This window comes from Tiliqua scincoides, chromosome 1 (assembly GCF_035046505.1).
Source record: "Tiliqua scincoides isolate rTilSci1 chromosome 1, rTilSci1.hap2, whole genome shotgun sequence".
Lineage (NCBI taxonomy): Eukaryota > Metazoa > Chordata > Lepidosauria > Squamata > Scincidae > Tiliqua > Tiliqua scincoides.
The window spans coordinates 106414735-106429408 of NC_089821.1; the positions used below are offsets into that span (position 1 = coordinate 106414735).

The 14674-nt window shown below is 38.9% G+C and overlaps 1 protein-coding gene across 2 annotated transcripts in view; it reads right to left on the minus strand.

Moving 5' to 3' along the window:
- Nucleotides 1–14674, minus strand: part of LOC136636899 (neurabin-2-like) — a 53114-nt gene that overhangs the window by 15556 nt on the left and 22884 nt on the right. For both annotated transcript variants that reach the window (XM_066612239.1, XM_066612238.1), the window contains exons 12-16: nucleotides 13713–13864; nucleotides 8512–8845; nucleotides 8299–8380; nucleotides 6428–6499; nucleotides 4236–4428 (exon numbers count right to left, since the gene is read on the minus strand). In XM_066612239.1, coding sequence (XP_066468336.1) covers nucleotides 4236–4428; nucleotides 6428–6499; nucleotides 8299–8380; nucleotides 8512–8845; nucleotides 13713–13864 — 833 coding nt within the window. The remainder of the gene's footprint in view (nucleotides 1–4235; nucleotides 4429–6427; nucleotides 6500–8298; nucleotides 8381–8511; nucleotides 8846–13712; nucleotides 13865–14674) is intronic.

Sequence of the window (14674 nt, forward strand, 5' to 3'; positions counted from 1 at the left end):
ACGGCCTTTTTCATCAAGTTGAGATAGAAAAATCTGTGGATAATTAGGTTATCTGCAATCCCTTGTATGACTCTCTCTATAATAGTAAAAAAAAGCAGTTTTAAAAACTGATTTTAAAGGGATGTATTTTTCCCTTTCTCCAGGGATCAGCAGATTCCTTCTCATTTGCAGTGGCCATTTGTGTTGAGTTAAATCCGTGTATAACAAGGTTGCACCTGTAGTTTTGTCTGATTTTACCCAAGGCCAGATCCTGAAAAATGCTTGCCAGTAACTGTTCTGAACAGCTATTTTCCAAATAGGAAGAAAAGTGAGGGAGGTTTTGGGAGTTATAGGCTCTATGAGTAATACAGTACTTCTATAGCAGCAGCCTTCACAGACTATAATTTCCATACACTCTTACACCTTCCTTCCTGACTGGAGAATAGCCCCATTTCTGTGGAACAAGGTAAAATAGCTCTTTTTCCCCTCCCCCTCCATGTGTCTTGCTTCTCAGACCTGTCCCTGCCCCCCCCCCTCACCAAGCAGCTGTTCTTAGAAGCTAAGGACCCATTTATTGACCCGTTTATAAGTTTATAGGTCTTCAGGGTCAATTTTAAGGCATAACTTTTTTCTTATATATTAGTATATATGGTAAATTAAATAGTAAAAATAAACAGGCTCCCTTGTAGTATCACATTACAAAGAATAAGATAATGATAGAGAGCAGTTAACCATGCATTTGAAATGGAAACACATAAGTTTTTCATTTTTTGAAGGCAAGGAAATGGGGACTAGGAATATGGAAGGGTAAATGTTTTGGTATTACACAATTAAAACATACATTAAAATAGCAACTACAAACTGCAAAGTTTACAGTATTTGATTTATATTAGCCAATATTTCAAAGTTTCTGCTCTAGATGGCTATGTTTGCATTCTTATATTCAAAAAGTCATTTTTAAACATAACTCCTAGCTATTTTTTTCTCTCTCACTGACCTTATAAAATGAACAGAAATATCTCAACATTTTATCTCAGTAGGGGCACAATCCTAACCAACTTTCCAGTACTGAGGTAAGGGCAATGTAGCTCCAAGATAATGGATCAAACGTTCCCTTACCTTAAGGAGGCCTCAATGACTGCCCCCCAACAGCAGGATGTAGCACATGTCCCACTGGCACAGCTGTGTCAAGTGCTGGAAAGCTGGTTAGGATTTGAGCCTAAATGCAATAGTAGCTACTATAACAGCATGCGTAAATGCAATCTGTACCACTGGAATACACAAGTCTTTATCTTCTAAAATATTTTTTAACACAGATATACTGTGTTATACTGGACCATTTAAATACCTGATAGTGGTTCTGCAAAACTGCACAATGATTCTGCATTTTTTCATTTTTGCTGGTTTATATACAAATTCACAGTAACACTATGAAGAGACAGAGCATTGGAGCAACGATCACAGTTATCTACTGGACAAATGGCTCATACAACATGGGTGTGTCTTATTTTTGTGTTCTATAAAAATCAGAGGGTTACCGTGTCAATGAACTCTGGTAAATAGGCACAGAGGCTTGGATCCAACAATGCCCTTCATGGACAGAAAGGTACTCCCATTTGTGGAAAATGCATTCATTCACTCATTCTTCTGTAACTTGCAACACTAGTTCCTCAACTCTCAGAAGCTGCTATGGGGGCAACACAATGGAGAGGTGGTGGCAGGAAAGCAGACGTAAGCAAATGACGTTCTGTCTATGCTTCTTTAGATCCAAGCCTCATTATTTCAAGACAGTATTTCAAGTATTATAATATGGGCAACAATCAAAGAAAGAATTGGCCCTCCATTCCACAGATTAAACTTTAACATTTGTATGCTAGAAATGGGAACAGTAATTCCTCCTCTCCATATTTACCTAGGGAGGCCCTTCTTTTACTCTGAAAGTCACAGGAAATGAGAAATGGGAAATAACCAGATTCAATGTATCTTTTGCACTTAATGCATTTAAAGTCATAACTATTTTCATAATAGACTGCATTCAAAATGCAACACAATTCCCTTTTCCCAATACAATTCCCGATTCCCTTAATATTTCTATTGAAGCCTCCCCATCAATTTGACTAAAAGCAAGACTGGGCTCCACATTCATTTCTTTACCATAAGCTAGAGGGAATATGAAGTTCTTCTGTCAAAGACTGGGTATACGTTCAACTGAATTAATCTCTGCATCAAGCACAATATTATAGCTTTGGAAGTGGGGAGGAAGACACTGAAAATAATGAGCCACTTTCAGATCAATCAATTTAGCTAGATTGAAGCCTAAAAACAAAGAAGTCCATGTACTTTTAAATAATTCTTAAGAGTAATGTGCCTGCAGTAGCTACAAATATCAACTCCTTTATTGAATTGCCAGAACTTGAAAAATTTTAAAGAAAAACGGGCAGCTTTAGCATGACCACTTCAGACGCACTACACATTTTGTCTCAACAGTATACATTTTGTCTCAAGTTATTTGAATTGCTTTCTTCCATGGGTAAAGCTTCAGTCATGATGATCTTGTCTCACCTATCTGAGAGCACTTATGCCCTTTAAGGGCAGATATTTTTCAACTGCTGCATCTATGTAGACACAACCAGACATAAACACATTTATGTAAGATCATATCTTACATTGTTTAACCATCTGCTGGCGCAGACCATGTAAGCCTTCGATGTATCGATATCTTTTGAGTTCAAGAAAAAATGAAGTAGAGACAGCTTGAAATGCATACACAACATTACCATAGGAAACTGAATCCACAAAGAGCAAGCCAACTATGAAAAAAAACACTACGTTTGCTTTGTCAAAGGTAAAAACATACAGAAATGATCAATATGCAAGAGCGTGAACATATATAGAGAAAACAATGAAGAGACTAAAATAAATCAGAACATGCTGTGATTCTAGACAGCCTTGTCACAAGTATACAAAACTGTACCACCTTTAATGACTTCAGTGATTGAGCCTTCTTCAGTTTAATCTACATTAAATATAGAGAACTTTTCTTTTAAACAAAACATGCTGAAAAGTACACAACTTTCAACTGTGAACACCATCACCACCCCTCCCCCCAAGATCTATTTTTGTTTCAAAGCAGAATAATTGCTAAGTTCACACCCTTTAAAGTGTGAAACTTTAAAGGACAGTGAGATCACAATCCTATGCACACCTACATGACAATAGATTCCAATGAACACTGTGGGACTTACTTCTGAGAAAAAATGCACAGGATTGGGATGAAAAAACACTTAAGATATTGTGCTGTTAAGACTAAGAAATCCCCTGAAATCTTTAAAAAAAAGTAAAGAAGCACACCGTTTTTAAGACACTAGCCTTCCTTCATCTGGGAAAGGTGTAGAACATAAATATAAATACTTCTGAAGCCAACAGGCCCACTGTTCTGATACAGCACATTGGTTCTTAAAATGGATTGATTAGTAAGAAGTAACAGGCGATGGATGGGCAAGAACTTAAAACCAGTACTCTTAGTTTATCAATTCTGCTATAATGATCTTGGGAAAGAAAACAAAAATTAGGCAGCTGAATGCAAAGAAAAGTTTGTTGCAGTTAAGAATAAAAAGAGAAACACGATTTAATATGCATTTGTATGTTTCAGATGCCCTGTTTTTTTACATCTGGACAGTCACTAAGGGTTTATGCCTACACTAATCAACTATAACTATAAGCTGGGAAGCTGAATTTTAATAAAGGTAAAAGGTTATTTCTGCAGAATATGCTGTTAATAGGCTTTTAGTGGTTTATTCTTGGAAATGTTTCCAAAGTTTATTATAAATAAATCACTTTGTGTAACTAAATTTACCTTAAATTTAAATGTCCTTATTTTAAGGTAAAGGGAATAAAAGATGGAAAAAGACATGTATGTGAAGCCTGGTTGCAAGTTATTTTGTTTGTGGTTACTCATAAAATATTATATAGATTTTTTTTTATAAATTCAGAGTTCTTGATTTTACTAGAGACATCAATTACTTCTGTTTTGCATTATCATCTGTACAAAGAAGCAAGTATGGAAAATTCATGCAATGGAATAGATATTTGGAGCTGCTATATCAATCTTACTAGGAGTTTAGATCTATCCATGAAGTGCTAGTTATCTACTTAATTGTGCACTTCAGTAATTTGTCTTCATAAGTTGCACATATTACAACCAACAGCCCTCAAAATCCAAACTTGCAAAATGTAAACGAATAAGCCATATTTACCTTGCTTTTGTTCTTCTCTTGGCTCTGTTCAAAGACAACATCATGCCCACCCTGAGAAAAACTCAGGGTGCTACTTGAACTATGCTCCTTATGGCTATCTCCAAACCAAGAGAAAGGCATACAAGTGGGAATAGGAGAATCCGAATCTGATGCAGATAAGTTGTTAGAGTCTTCCACCAATTCTCGAGAGCCCCTGAAACAATGTAAAACTCACATAAAGGATCTGTGTTAACCTTGTATATATAATCACAGTGTTAAGTATATCAAATTAAATATAATGAACCTTTAAAACATTCACATATTTATAACATTCAATTCATGTTGGTATGTTATACAGAACACAACTTAAATAACTTAGTATTTCCAATTCAGTAAGCTTACAATTATGCTTTGGGCCAACACTGAACTAAAAATAGGAAAAATCTTTCTGTGGAAGAATCTTGTGGAAGACTGATTTTTACTTTGGACCAAATAATTGGTCAAAATCAGGAGGTTTTTTCCCCTTTTACCAAACTGAAGAGTAAATATGACTTACTACAATTGGCCAACTGGCAATATTTACATTTATTAGTGACTTAATTTGGACCAGCTGCATTATCAGCCTCTCAATCACCTCCTCTTTCAGAAACGCCTACTGAATCTACTAAGCAAAAGAAGCCTATAATATTGGTATGCAAGTATTTAATGTTGCTAAATAAATATGGCATTTATAGTCTTAGAGAAGCAAGGAACAAAGTTTGAATGTCCTATTTTATATTATCATTGGAAAACAGCAGCTACTATCATTACAATATATATGGACCTTAAACTAGACTGATTCAGCAAAACAATTTCTTTAGTTTGGCATCTTATTGATACCAAAATGTGGAGCACTGTATCAAATCTGAAGAATCATTTAGGCATACAGATTGTTTCTCCTTATCTGCAGGTTTGGGACCTGAGGCTTTGACCCAATGCAGGTCCCAACCCATGCCAGGTGGGCCTCACTGCACTTCCCAGATGTGACTGGAGAGGTCTTCCAGTTGCACCCTGGAGGTGGTCTGAGGCGCAGGGAAGCAGCACGTGGCCTCTCCACACCTTGGAAGACATCCTGGAGGCCTTAGAAACACACTTCCCGTTTTCACGTTTGGCCTACTGGGTCTCAGAACTCCTCCAACACACAACATCCAAAGATTCTCTGCTGGCCCCACCCATGGATTTAACTACCCATGGGTTGGGGGCCATCAAAGGGCCTCTGGATGTTGTGTGTGGGAGGTGTTCTGCAGCCCGTGAGGCTGCATGGATTAAATCGGTGGATTCAATATCTGCAGGGAGTTCAGGAATGGATCCCCCATGGATACTGAGGGCTAACTGTATGTTTCAGTCTTATATGGTGATTCAGCCCTTTTGCGTGGAAGTTATTAGCTGCATTAAACAAGTGTTTGTGGAAATGCAGATTCTCTTAAAATGTTCACCCATCATATGGAAGCCATTTGGAAAGACAAGAGAAATGGACTCTTTGTGCCCTTACTATATATAAAAGACTCTTACTATTTACCAGAGGAGAGAGGACCTCTTTATCAATATCTAAATCTATGGCTTATAGACAACTGCATATGGATAAGATTTTTAATATTTGGAAGACTTCCACAAATTTATGTGCAGACTCTTTATTCATATCCAATTTATATGTGGTTATGTTTATTTGTGTGTTTATATTTAAACACCCAAACCATTTTTTCTATTTTTCTCATTTTTTCTTTTCCTTTGTTTTACATTCAATATTTGGTTTAATAATTGTATTATTGTTTTACTATTCACTAATAAAGGGAAAAAAAGTTTTCAATTTCCATTTATTTCAAGAACTAACCTCCTCATTACATGCTTCTTAAATTGTTACCTTTTTTGAAAAATTGTATTTTATACAATTTTTTTGTATTTTGTACCTTACTCTGGAGGGCCTAGGTTCACATATGAAGGAAGTGTTCAATTCACAGTCTAGAACACACCAGGATTACTCAGATCCAGCATGTTTGAAACCCTGCGTTGTAAACACAGTTCACAAAAAAGCCAGGATACAAAACACAGACTGAATAAAACATGGTCTGAACTGGGCCAATTTGGAGAAGGTTCTAGTTCCAAACCAACTTCTCAACTTGAAATGAATTTGAAACTTTCAATTTCAAACTCAATTGAAACTTGGAATTAAATACCGGCTATCCAGAGAACTTCTTGTATTTTCTTTTTCTTGCTTCTTGCCTTTACCACCAGATTTTCTTAGGCCCCTGAAAAAAAAGGAAATATCTAGTTTTAGACTTTTTTAATAGTAAAGAAAGTCTGTTCCAAAACATTTTGCATACTTACAAAATAAATTCAGTAGCTGTCACACAAGTATTAATTACAAACCAAAACTTGAAACAAGTGTCAAAATAATTTATAGTAGAATAAAAGTTTAACAAACATAGGGTGCAATCCTAACCCCTTATGTCAGTGCTTTCCAGCACTGACATAAGGGCAATGCAGCTCTGAGGTAAGGGAACAAACATTCCCTTACTTTGAGAAGGCCTCTGTGAGTGACACCCAACTGCAGGATGCAGCACACGTCCCATTGGCACCGCCATGCCAGTGCTAGAAAGCACTGACATAAGGGGTTAGGATTGCGCCCAAAGTCATATATTCCATTATGAGAAGTTTGTAGCAAAAGAAAAAACAAGTGACCCCATCATTCTGCATACCAGTAAATACAATCTGCTTTCTAAAATACGAGAAGAAAATACGAGAAGAAATTCGTATAAATGTCTTCCTGGCTGCCGCTAGATATGGTGTTCTATGAGTCAAAGTTCATGTCCCAGATTTCAAAGGAGAAAAGTTAAAAAAATGACACACTTTCAAAATCAGGATGGTACTCACAATGTCACTTCACATGAAATATATTTCATCTATATGCATATGCTGTGGCAACATACCACAGGAATTAATATGATTCTCACTATAGTAGCCAAGGCTTGACCATTTTTATACAGAGGGATGCACTGCAACAGCCCAATCCAATCCATTCTCCCCCCTGCCACCACCAATGCAGGTGTGCCAAAATGGCAATCACTGCATCCTATGGTGGTGGGGGACAGTTGCATTGTTCCTCCACTGCATTGGGGGGGTTGACTACTTGGACCTGTGCTATCTAAAAAACAGGTGCAAGTCTGCACAGAGCAGCACCGTGGGATCAGGTTTGGGAAGGGGGAATAGGTTATCGGTGGCTCTGCCGATACTGCCCCCCTTGCAAACCTGATATGCCCACCCCACCTTTGGGCAATGGTTTCCCCCTCCTGGCCCTGTTCTGCCTTCCCACCATCCCCTCCTGCTGACTTATCTACTCCCAGTAGCAGCATAAGAAATACCGGAGTGGGTGGGAAAGCACAGACCTTCCCACCAGCAGTGTGCTAACTAGCGCACTGTTGGAATGCCTTTTAGGCCTGTTGCTTACTGTTTTATGGCATTAGGCGCCAGCCAGGAGTTGCACCGCCAGGAGGCGATGCGCATAAGACTGGAACATCAGTTACGTACAAAGAAAAGTTATCCTACTTTGAAAGCACCGTGCTATTTAATGCAGGTGGGACAATATGCATGTCCAGCTCACACTTGCAAACCTTGCTAGACTACAAATTATATCATTTTAAAAATAAAAATTATGTGCCAAAATAGATATTAAGACTATAATATTTTTTCTTGATTATTATAGAGCAATTAAATTGCTATTTATACGATTACCCAAATAGGAGAAATTTTGAATACCTTATTACTAATACTTTAATATTCAGGTATACAATCATTCAAGCTAGGAAATGATCAAGCTTCTCAGAATGCTATAGGAACAAACCAGATCCAATGTACAGTTATTTGAACTAGTTAACTGGATTGTCTAAGCTTATTCTTCTTCAAACTGGTAAAAATTTCAGTTTTTGTACAATCATGCACAAAACTAATCCAAGGGAAAAAAATCTGCAGGTGATGAGCATCAAACTGATAGTGACATAAAGTAAACTGCAGTTCAGTCACATAGTATTTGAAACAAAAGAGGACTTACCCAAAATCTGGAAAACGCCTTTTGGATTTGGCCACAGAAGTACCTTCATTCAATTCACCCTTTTCTTCATTTTTTTTGTCATCTACATTAGAAACACAATACTGCTTAACATGATATAACAGAAAAGCATAAGATAATCTGCTGTTACCAAAAATCGAGTGGTGGAACAATACTGTGCAATTCATTAAAAAAAGAGAAAGATTTTAGAATTACCTTTGGTCTCTCTTCCTTTGCCTTTTGATTCTCTGAGCTTAACATTTCTGCAATATCCTGAGGGAGAACTTGAAGTTGCATCATGACTGGCTGCTGACCGAGTTGTTCCAGGACTATTTTCTGTGCATGGTTTATACACTGGAGAAGAGTGCACAGAAACTGATGGACTTGATTCTAACAAACTGTCAGTGCTTTCAGCACGCCCACCTTTATCAACCCTCTGATCTACATCATTTTGCTGTGACGAAGTTAGTTTTTCTGTCACATATGAAGGCTTTCTCTGGATATTGTTCTCTGCATGATCATCATCATCATCATCATCATCAACAACATCCTGAAAACAGGTTAAAAGAGCTTAAATTAATTTCTAAAATCAGCCTAAGACCATAAGATCTGACATTCTCCGCAAACCAGTGCATTTGCTGGGAGATTGTTGTACAGCACTTGCTCTGGAGTTGCCTGCATTAAAAGATTAGGCAGATTGCTTCCAAATCTTTTTTGTAGTGTCACCCAAGTTATGGAATACCTTCCTAAGAAATATTCAGTTAGCTCCTACTCTTCTTTGGGTACCAAGTAAAATCTGTTTGTTTACATTCGATTTTAATGGGAGGTAGTACAGGAATATTTTTTTAATTTCTATAATTTAATTCTATAATTCTGCAGCTCTGTTTAACAGTCTTGACACCTGTACAGCGAAAGACATGATAGAAATATTTAATTTTCTCAAACATTAAGTATCTCTTGCAGATACTCGCCAATAAGTCAATCTCACAGATAAGTCAATGGCCGAGTTTTCAGCTAAAAATCATGCAATGTTCTATGACCCTCAGATACGTCGGGCAGGGGTTAAACTTAAGGGGTTAAACTTAAGGGGTGTCTGACTATAGTTTTGTCTGATTTTATGTGAGGCCAGAACCTGAAAAATAACCTACCAGTAATTGTAACCTAAGAACTGTAGTCTCTAATTTATTAAAAACATAGTAAAAAAATCATAAGATCATAACAGATTTTTATTCTTTAACTTTTTAAATTCTGGTCTTCACAACCTTTTTGGAAACACTATCAGAATAAGTGCACTGTAAATAACATATCAGTAGAACAGTGGTTCCCAACCTGGTATTCATGTACTCCCAGGGACACTGGACACTACCTTTAGGGGTACTTGAAAAAGAATTGAATAACGTTAGAAAAAGGCAGGTAGTGCTCCAGAATGCCTTGCAGGGCCAGCAAGGCAATAAGGGAGGTAGCCAGTTGGCTGCGAAAGCCTCACCAATAGCTAGTTTTTGGTCATGTATGAATCAGTGATTGAAAACCAGCACTGTAAAAAAGCTGAAACATAATACGCACAGTGATCAACCACCAAGAATTTCTCAGGACACTTCTGGTGCAAAACAGTGAAGAGGCATAGTCTTCACTTCTTCAAATAGATAAAATGAGAAAATATTGTGATAAATACATGGGCTTTCATATAGAGGAGATGAGGGCTTATATTATTAATTTTAATTACAAACATTTTGCTAATACACTGGTGTCGCTAGGGGGTGTGGGGGGTACGGGCCGCATCAGGTGATGCGCCGGGGGGGGTGGACGCGCCCTGCTGGGAGGACATGCTAACTTCATGGCTTCAGGAGCTATCCTGTCATGACCTACACCATTGGATGCGGAATGGCCAGCGGAGTGCAATGCAAAAAACAGAAATAGCTCCTTTCGTTCAAAAGTTATGGCCAAAAAACCAAAAGGAAAAATGCACGGAGCCCTATGGAAAGTGAAAGTGAGCCGTATCGTGCATTTACTCGTGAGTAGGCATACTTGCCATAGTCCATCAGAAAGGGCAGGCTGAGAGGAATCCAATGACACCACAACAGTCCCGTTCCAATGAATGCAGTTCCCAAAAAACACCCGAGAAGCTTCCCCTTCCCAGCTGCAAGCCTGAGCCCGAAATGAAGCCACGTGGTCGCATTTACTCGCAAGTAGGCGGACTTGCCTTAGTCGAGGCAGGCTGAGCGGCTCCAAGGGCATCAGAATGGTCCTGATCCAATGAATGCAGCCCCCAAAACATGGAGAAGGAGGTCCCCCTACCAGCTGCGAGTTTATGGAGCCCTATGGAAACTCAAGCAGCCTCATGTCACGTTTACTCACGAGTAGCAGACGTGCCTTGGCTGGTGGTCTGGCCAGGTAAAGGGGAATGTGAGGACACCAGAATGGTCCCGATCCAATGGAGCTGGAGTGCAACAAATGTCCAGAGGCAGCCTCCCCCCCCCCCCACTAAAAAGAGGCTTCAACTGGTAAGGGGAAGTTTTCTATTTTGCACTTGCGAAGCCAGGTGGGTCTTTATCTTGATATGCCTGACATAGAAAAACTTTAAACTGGGCACTGGGAGGGCTGGAAATCTCACTGATTCTTTTTGGGGGGTTGTTACTGCAGGCGGACTACAGTGAAAGCTCCATTGACTACTATGGGACTTACTTCTGAGTAGACATGCATAGGCTTGAGCTCACAGGCTGCAATTCTACACACACATTCCTGAGAGTAAGCCCATTGACCACTATGGGACTTACTTCAGAGTAGACATGCATAGGATTGGGCTCACAGGCTGCAATCCTGAGTAGATTCACTTGGTGAAACAGGACTGGTTCCCCCTTAATTAATTATTTTATTTTAATTATTTATAATTATTTTAATTTGCTTGATGATGTCACTTCTGGCCATGACCACTTCCAATGGGTCCTGGACAGATTGTCATTCTAAAAAGTGGATCCCAGTGCTAAAAGTTTAAGAACTGCTGCAATAAGGTGTTAGTAAGTTGACACGGGGTGTGTGTGTGAGAGACTCTAAAAGTTTTCAAAATCACTAAAATCAGAGTTTGGAGGAATAAGACCATCATGTTATACATCAATCAATGCGTAATTTCATGCAGAATGCAATGAAACAAACCACATTGAAATATGTGTTATAACAAAAGGTACAGCCAAAAAACCGGTGGGGGCAGGGCAATGGTACATCACCATGCCCACCTGGGGCGTTGCCCTGCTGATTACATGAGGTGACACGCAGGCACCGGGTGATTCGAATCCTAGTGACGCCACTGTGCTAATATGAGGGGTACAATTTTTGAAAATGGGCTGCCAAGGGGTACACAAGTGGAAAAAGGTTGAGAACCACTGCAGGAGAACCATTAATCAAATCCTACTTTAAGCTGCCTGGTGTTAAGTCTACAGTACATAACTGGGAATGTGCAATTCAATTCACAGCAGAGAGACAAGCAACAAGGAATGACTGTGAGCAAGTGCAGCTGCACATAGTTGCAACCCTATTTACTCAGAAGTAGACCCATGGGTGTTATTCTTAAGTAATGGTGCACTGAACTGTTGCCTCGGACTTTGTTTCAGATGGAAACAAGGATTACATTCTGGTGTTTAAAAAAAACAAAACAGAGCTCTGCAAAGCATTAGCAAAACGGAACGAGGCTGCAGCAGGGTCTGCTAAAGTGAAGAAGGTTTGCTTGATTTAAATGGAAGCTTTGAACCCTTTTCTCATGAGTAAGGAGAAGAAAGAGGAGGAACTCTGGCTGCAGCTTGCCAGGGAGGTTATGGTGGAGATTAACACCCAATAATTATCTCTGCATTGCTTCTCTGTTGCTGGGACTTGTTTGAAAAGCCATGACCCCTGAGCAACCTCGGAAATAAGGCAGGTGATTATCTAAGTTTGATTTATTGGCAGAATTTTCTCGGCCTATAGGTGAGTATCTGCGGTATTAAAATTTGTTTGTGTATTTAATTATGAAAACATCAGGAGCTTTAACAATTCAGTTCCAATATTTATACTACTTAAAGTAGCATAAAGGATATATTAGGTTTTCAAAATCATTTTTCTGGTATTATTGAAACTATAGTTTCACAGCTGGAGTGGATGAACTTCTTGCTTCAGTAAGATGAAGTTCCTGCACTAGCAACATACCTGCTATGGCAAACAACTTTGCTGTGTCTACCATTCCAGGTGCCAAACTGGTGTGGGATGTTTACCACAGAATCTGCCTCATCTAGATAAGATAGTTAGGGAAACATTCCAGCACAATTCCTAATCACACAGAAGCAATTTTCAGCACGTGAGTATATCAATCAGCCTGAAAATTTTGTCATATTAAAATGTTTCTGAGTTGCATCCCATTTATCTCCAGAAAACCAAGGCTTAACTTTGTAAAAATACTATTTAGTAAAGTGTTATGAATGAGCAATGTAACAGGAATTTGCAGTCATTTGGATAATTTTTTAATAACACTTCAGACGGATGCAAAAATAATGTCATTGTCCACTAACCACAACTAAGTGATGGGCTATGGGCTGTGAGATTATATATGTACACACACCGAAAGGCAATCTTTACCAATATTTTTAACCAGCTTCAAATCATATTAAGAGTAAATTCTAGTCAGGGTAGTAGGAACAAGAGGAGGGGCAAAATTGTGCTGAAGAGAGTGGGGGTTTGAAGGCAGATGTACGTGATGGTGTGATCCACTTGTGATCATTAAAGGAAAAGTTCAAATTACACAGCACAGATTCATGTAGTCACAGGATATATAAAACTGAATACAGTTTCTCAAAAAAATATTCCTGATTAGACTGAAGCGTGCATTATAAATGGCTACTTTATTTGCATTAAAGTATTTCCAACTGCTCTCTTCGTTCCAGTATCTGAATTACATCCATACTACAGGCATAGCACTCATGGGCAAAGTATCCAAACAGGGTTCACCTGTTTTCTTCCTGCTACTCACGTGCACTCATTAGACTGAAGTGAAAGATCTGTGTATGCCTCCTACATTCCCACCCAGTCATCCTTCTCTGTCTAATGCAAGTTACTTGTTCTCAGAGCATAAGTAACATTCAGGCACAGAGAGGGAGGATAAGTATATGAATAGGGAGGAAAGGGAGATCCTTCAAACACAAGTTGGAGGCATACAAACTGGCTGTATGTATGTTTTCAGGGGATTCCATGAAATTGCAATTCCACTAGAATGTGCTTATTAGTATAAGATAGTTTAGTTCTGGCAATTACTGTGAAGATGCAAAAAAAGTCCATACCCAGAGCAGCACATATGCAAAATACACTTGCTTGGAAGCCAATGTAATTAGTCTCATGAACTGCAAAGTTAAAAACTGTTCATGAAATTAACTAACAAATCTATATAGTGAACACCATACCTGTGAAATTGCATCCTTCTGTCTGGCTTCAAGAGATTCTTTTAGCTTTGCCCGAGAAGGTGGTTGACGTTTTACTTTCAAGGCAAGTTGAGCTTTTGCTTTGTGTGCACTGGTGTCTAACCTTGGCGTATTCCCAACAAAAGTATCAAAATCTATAACAAATCACAGTTACCTTTAAAAGATGCTTTATTGCTGGAAAATTCTATTTCTCAACAAAAAATTTCAGTCCTCTTTTACAAATTATTATTGAATAGGTTTAAGCAGCCTGACACTCCTATGGAAAGCATGGAACTCAAGGCAGCTTAAATAGAGCTCCCAGGCACTAACCGACTTAGCTTCAAGAAAGGTTGCTGCACAGGGGCGGATCCAAGGAGGGGGCCATGGGTGCATGACTCCCCCAAATTGTCTGCCCATAGGCAAGGGCACCCGCAAGGCTGGGGAGCAAAATCAGGAGCCAGGGGAATGTCCACTGGTCGAGCGTCGACGAGATTGGCTGAAATGGGAGCCCAGGTCTATCCACCCAGTAAACCATGGCCATGGAGACCATCAGGTTCAACCTGGAGCTCAGGTCTACCCCAGGTCCGCCCCTTTTGCTGCCACACATGCCTTTAAACCATAGCCCAGGACCACAATTTGTTTCCAAGCACTCTTAACTCCAAACCTTGGACAATCTTTGTACAAATGTACATCTGTACAAGCAGATGTACAAACGTACAGATGCATAAGCATACTTCTGTTTGTATCTTATGCTATATGATGAAACAGTATATAGCTTAAAACTTTGTATACTAAGGCACACCTATTGCAGGAGCACAAAGATGGCAAAGAAGTGATTACGTTAAAAAGTTACGTTTTAATTTTGCTAGTTATCTTGCATTCCCTATATGCAATTCCAATAATTACTGAAAATATATCTTCCAGTTATTCCCTTAGTGGCAGTAAGATTTCAAAGTTCACATTCC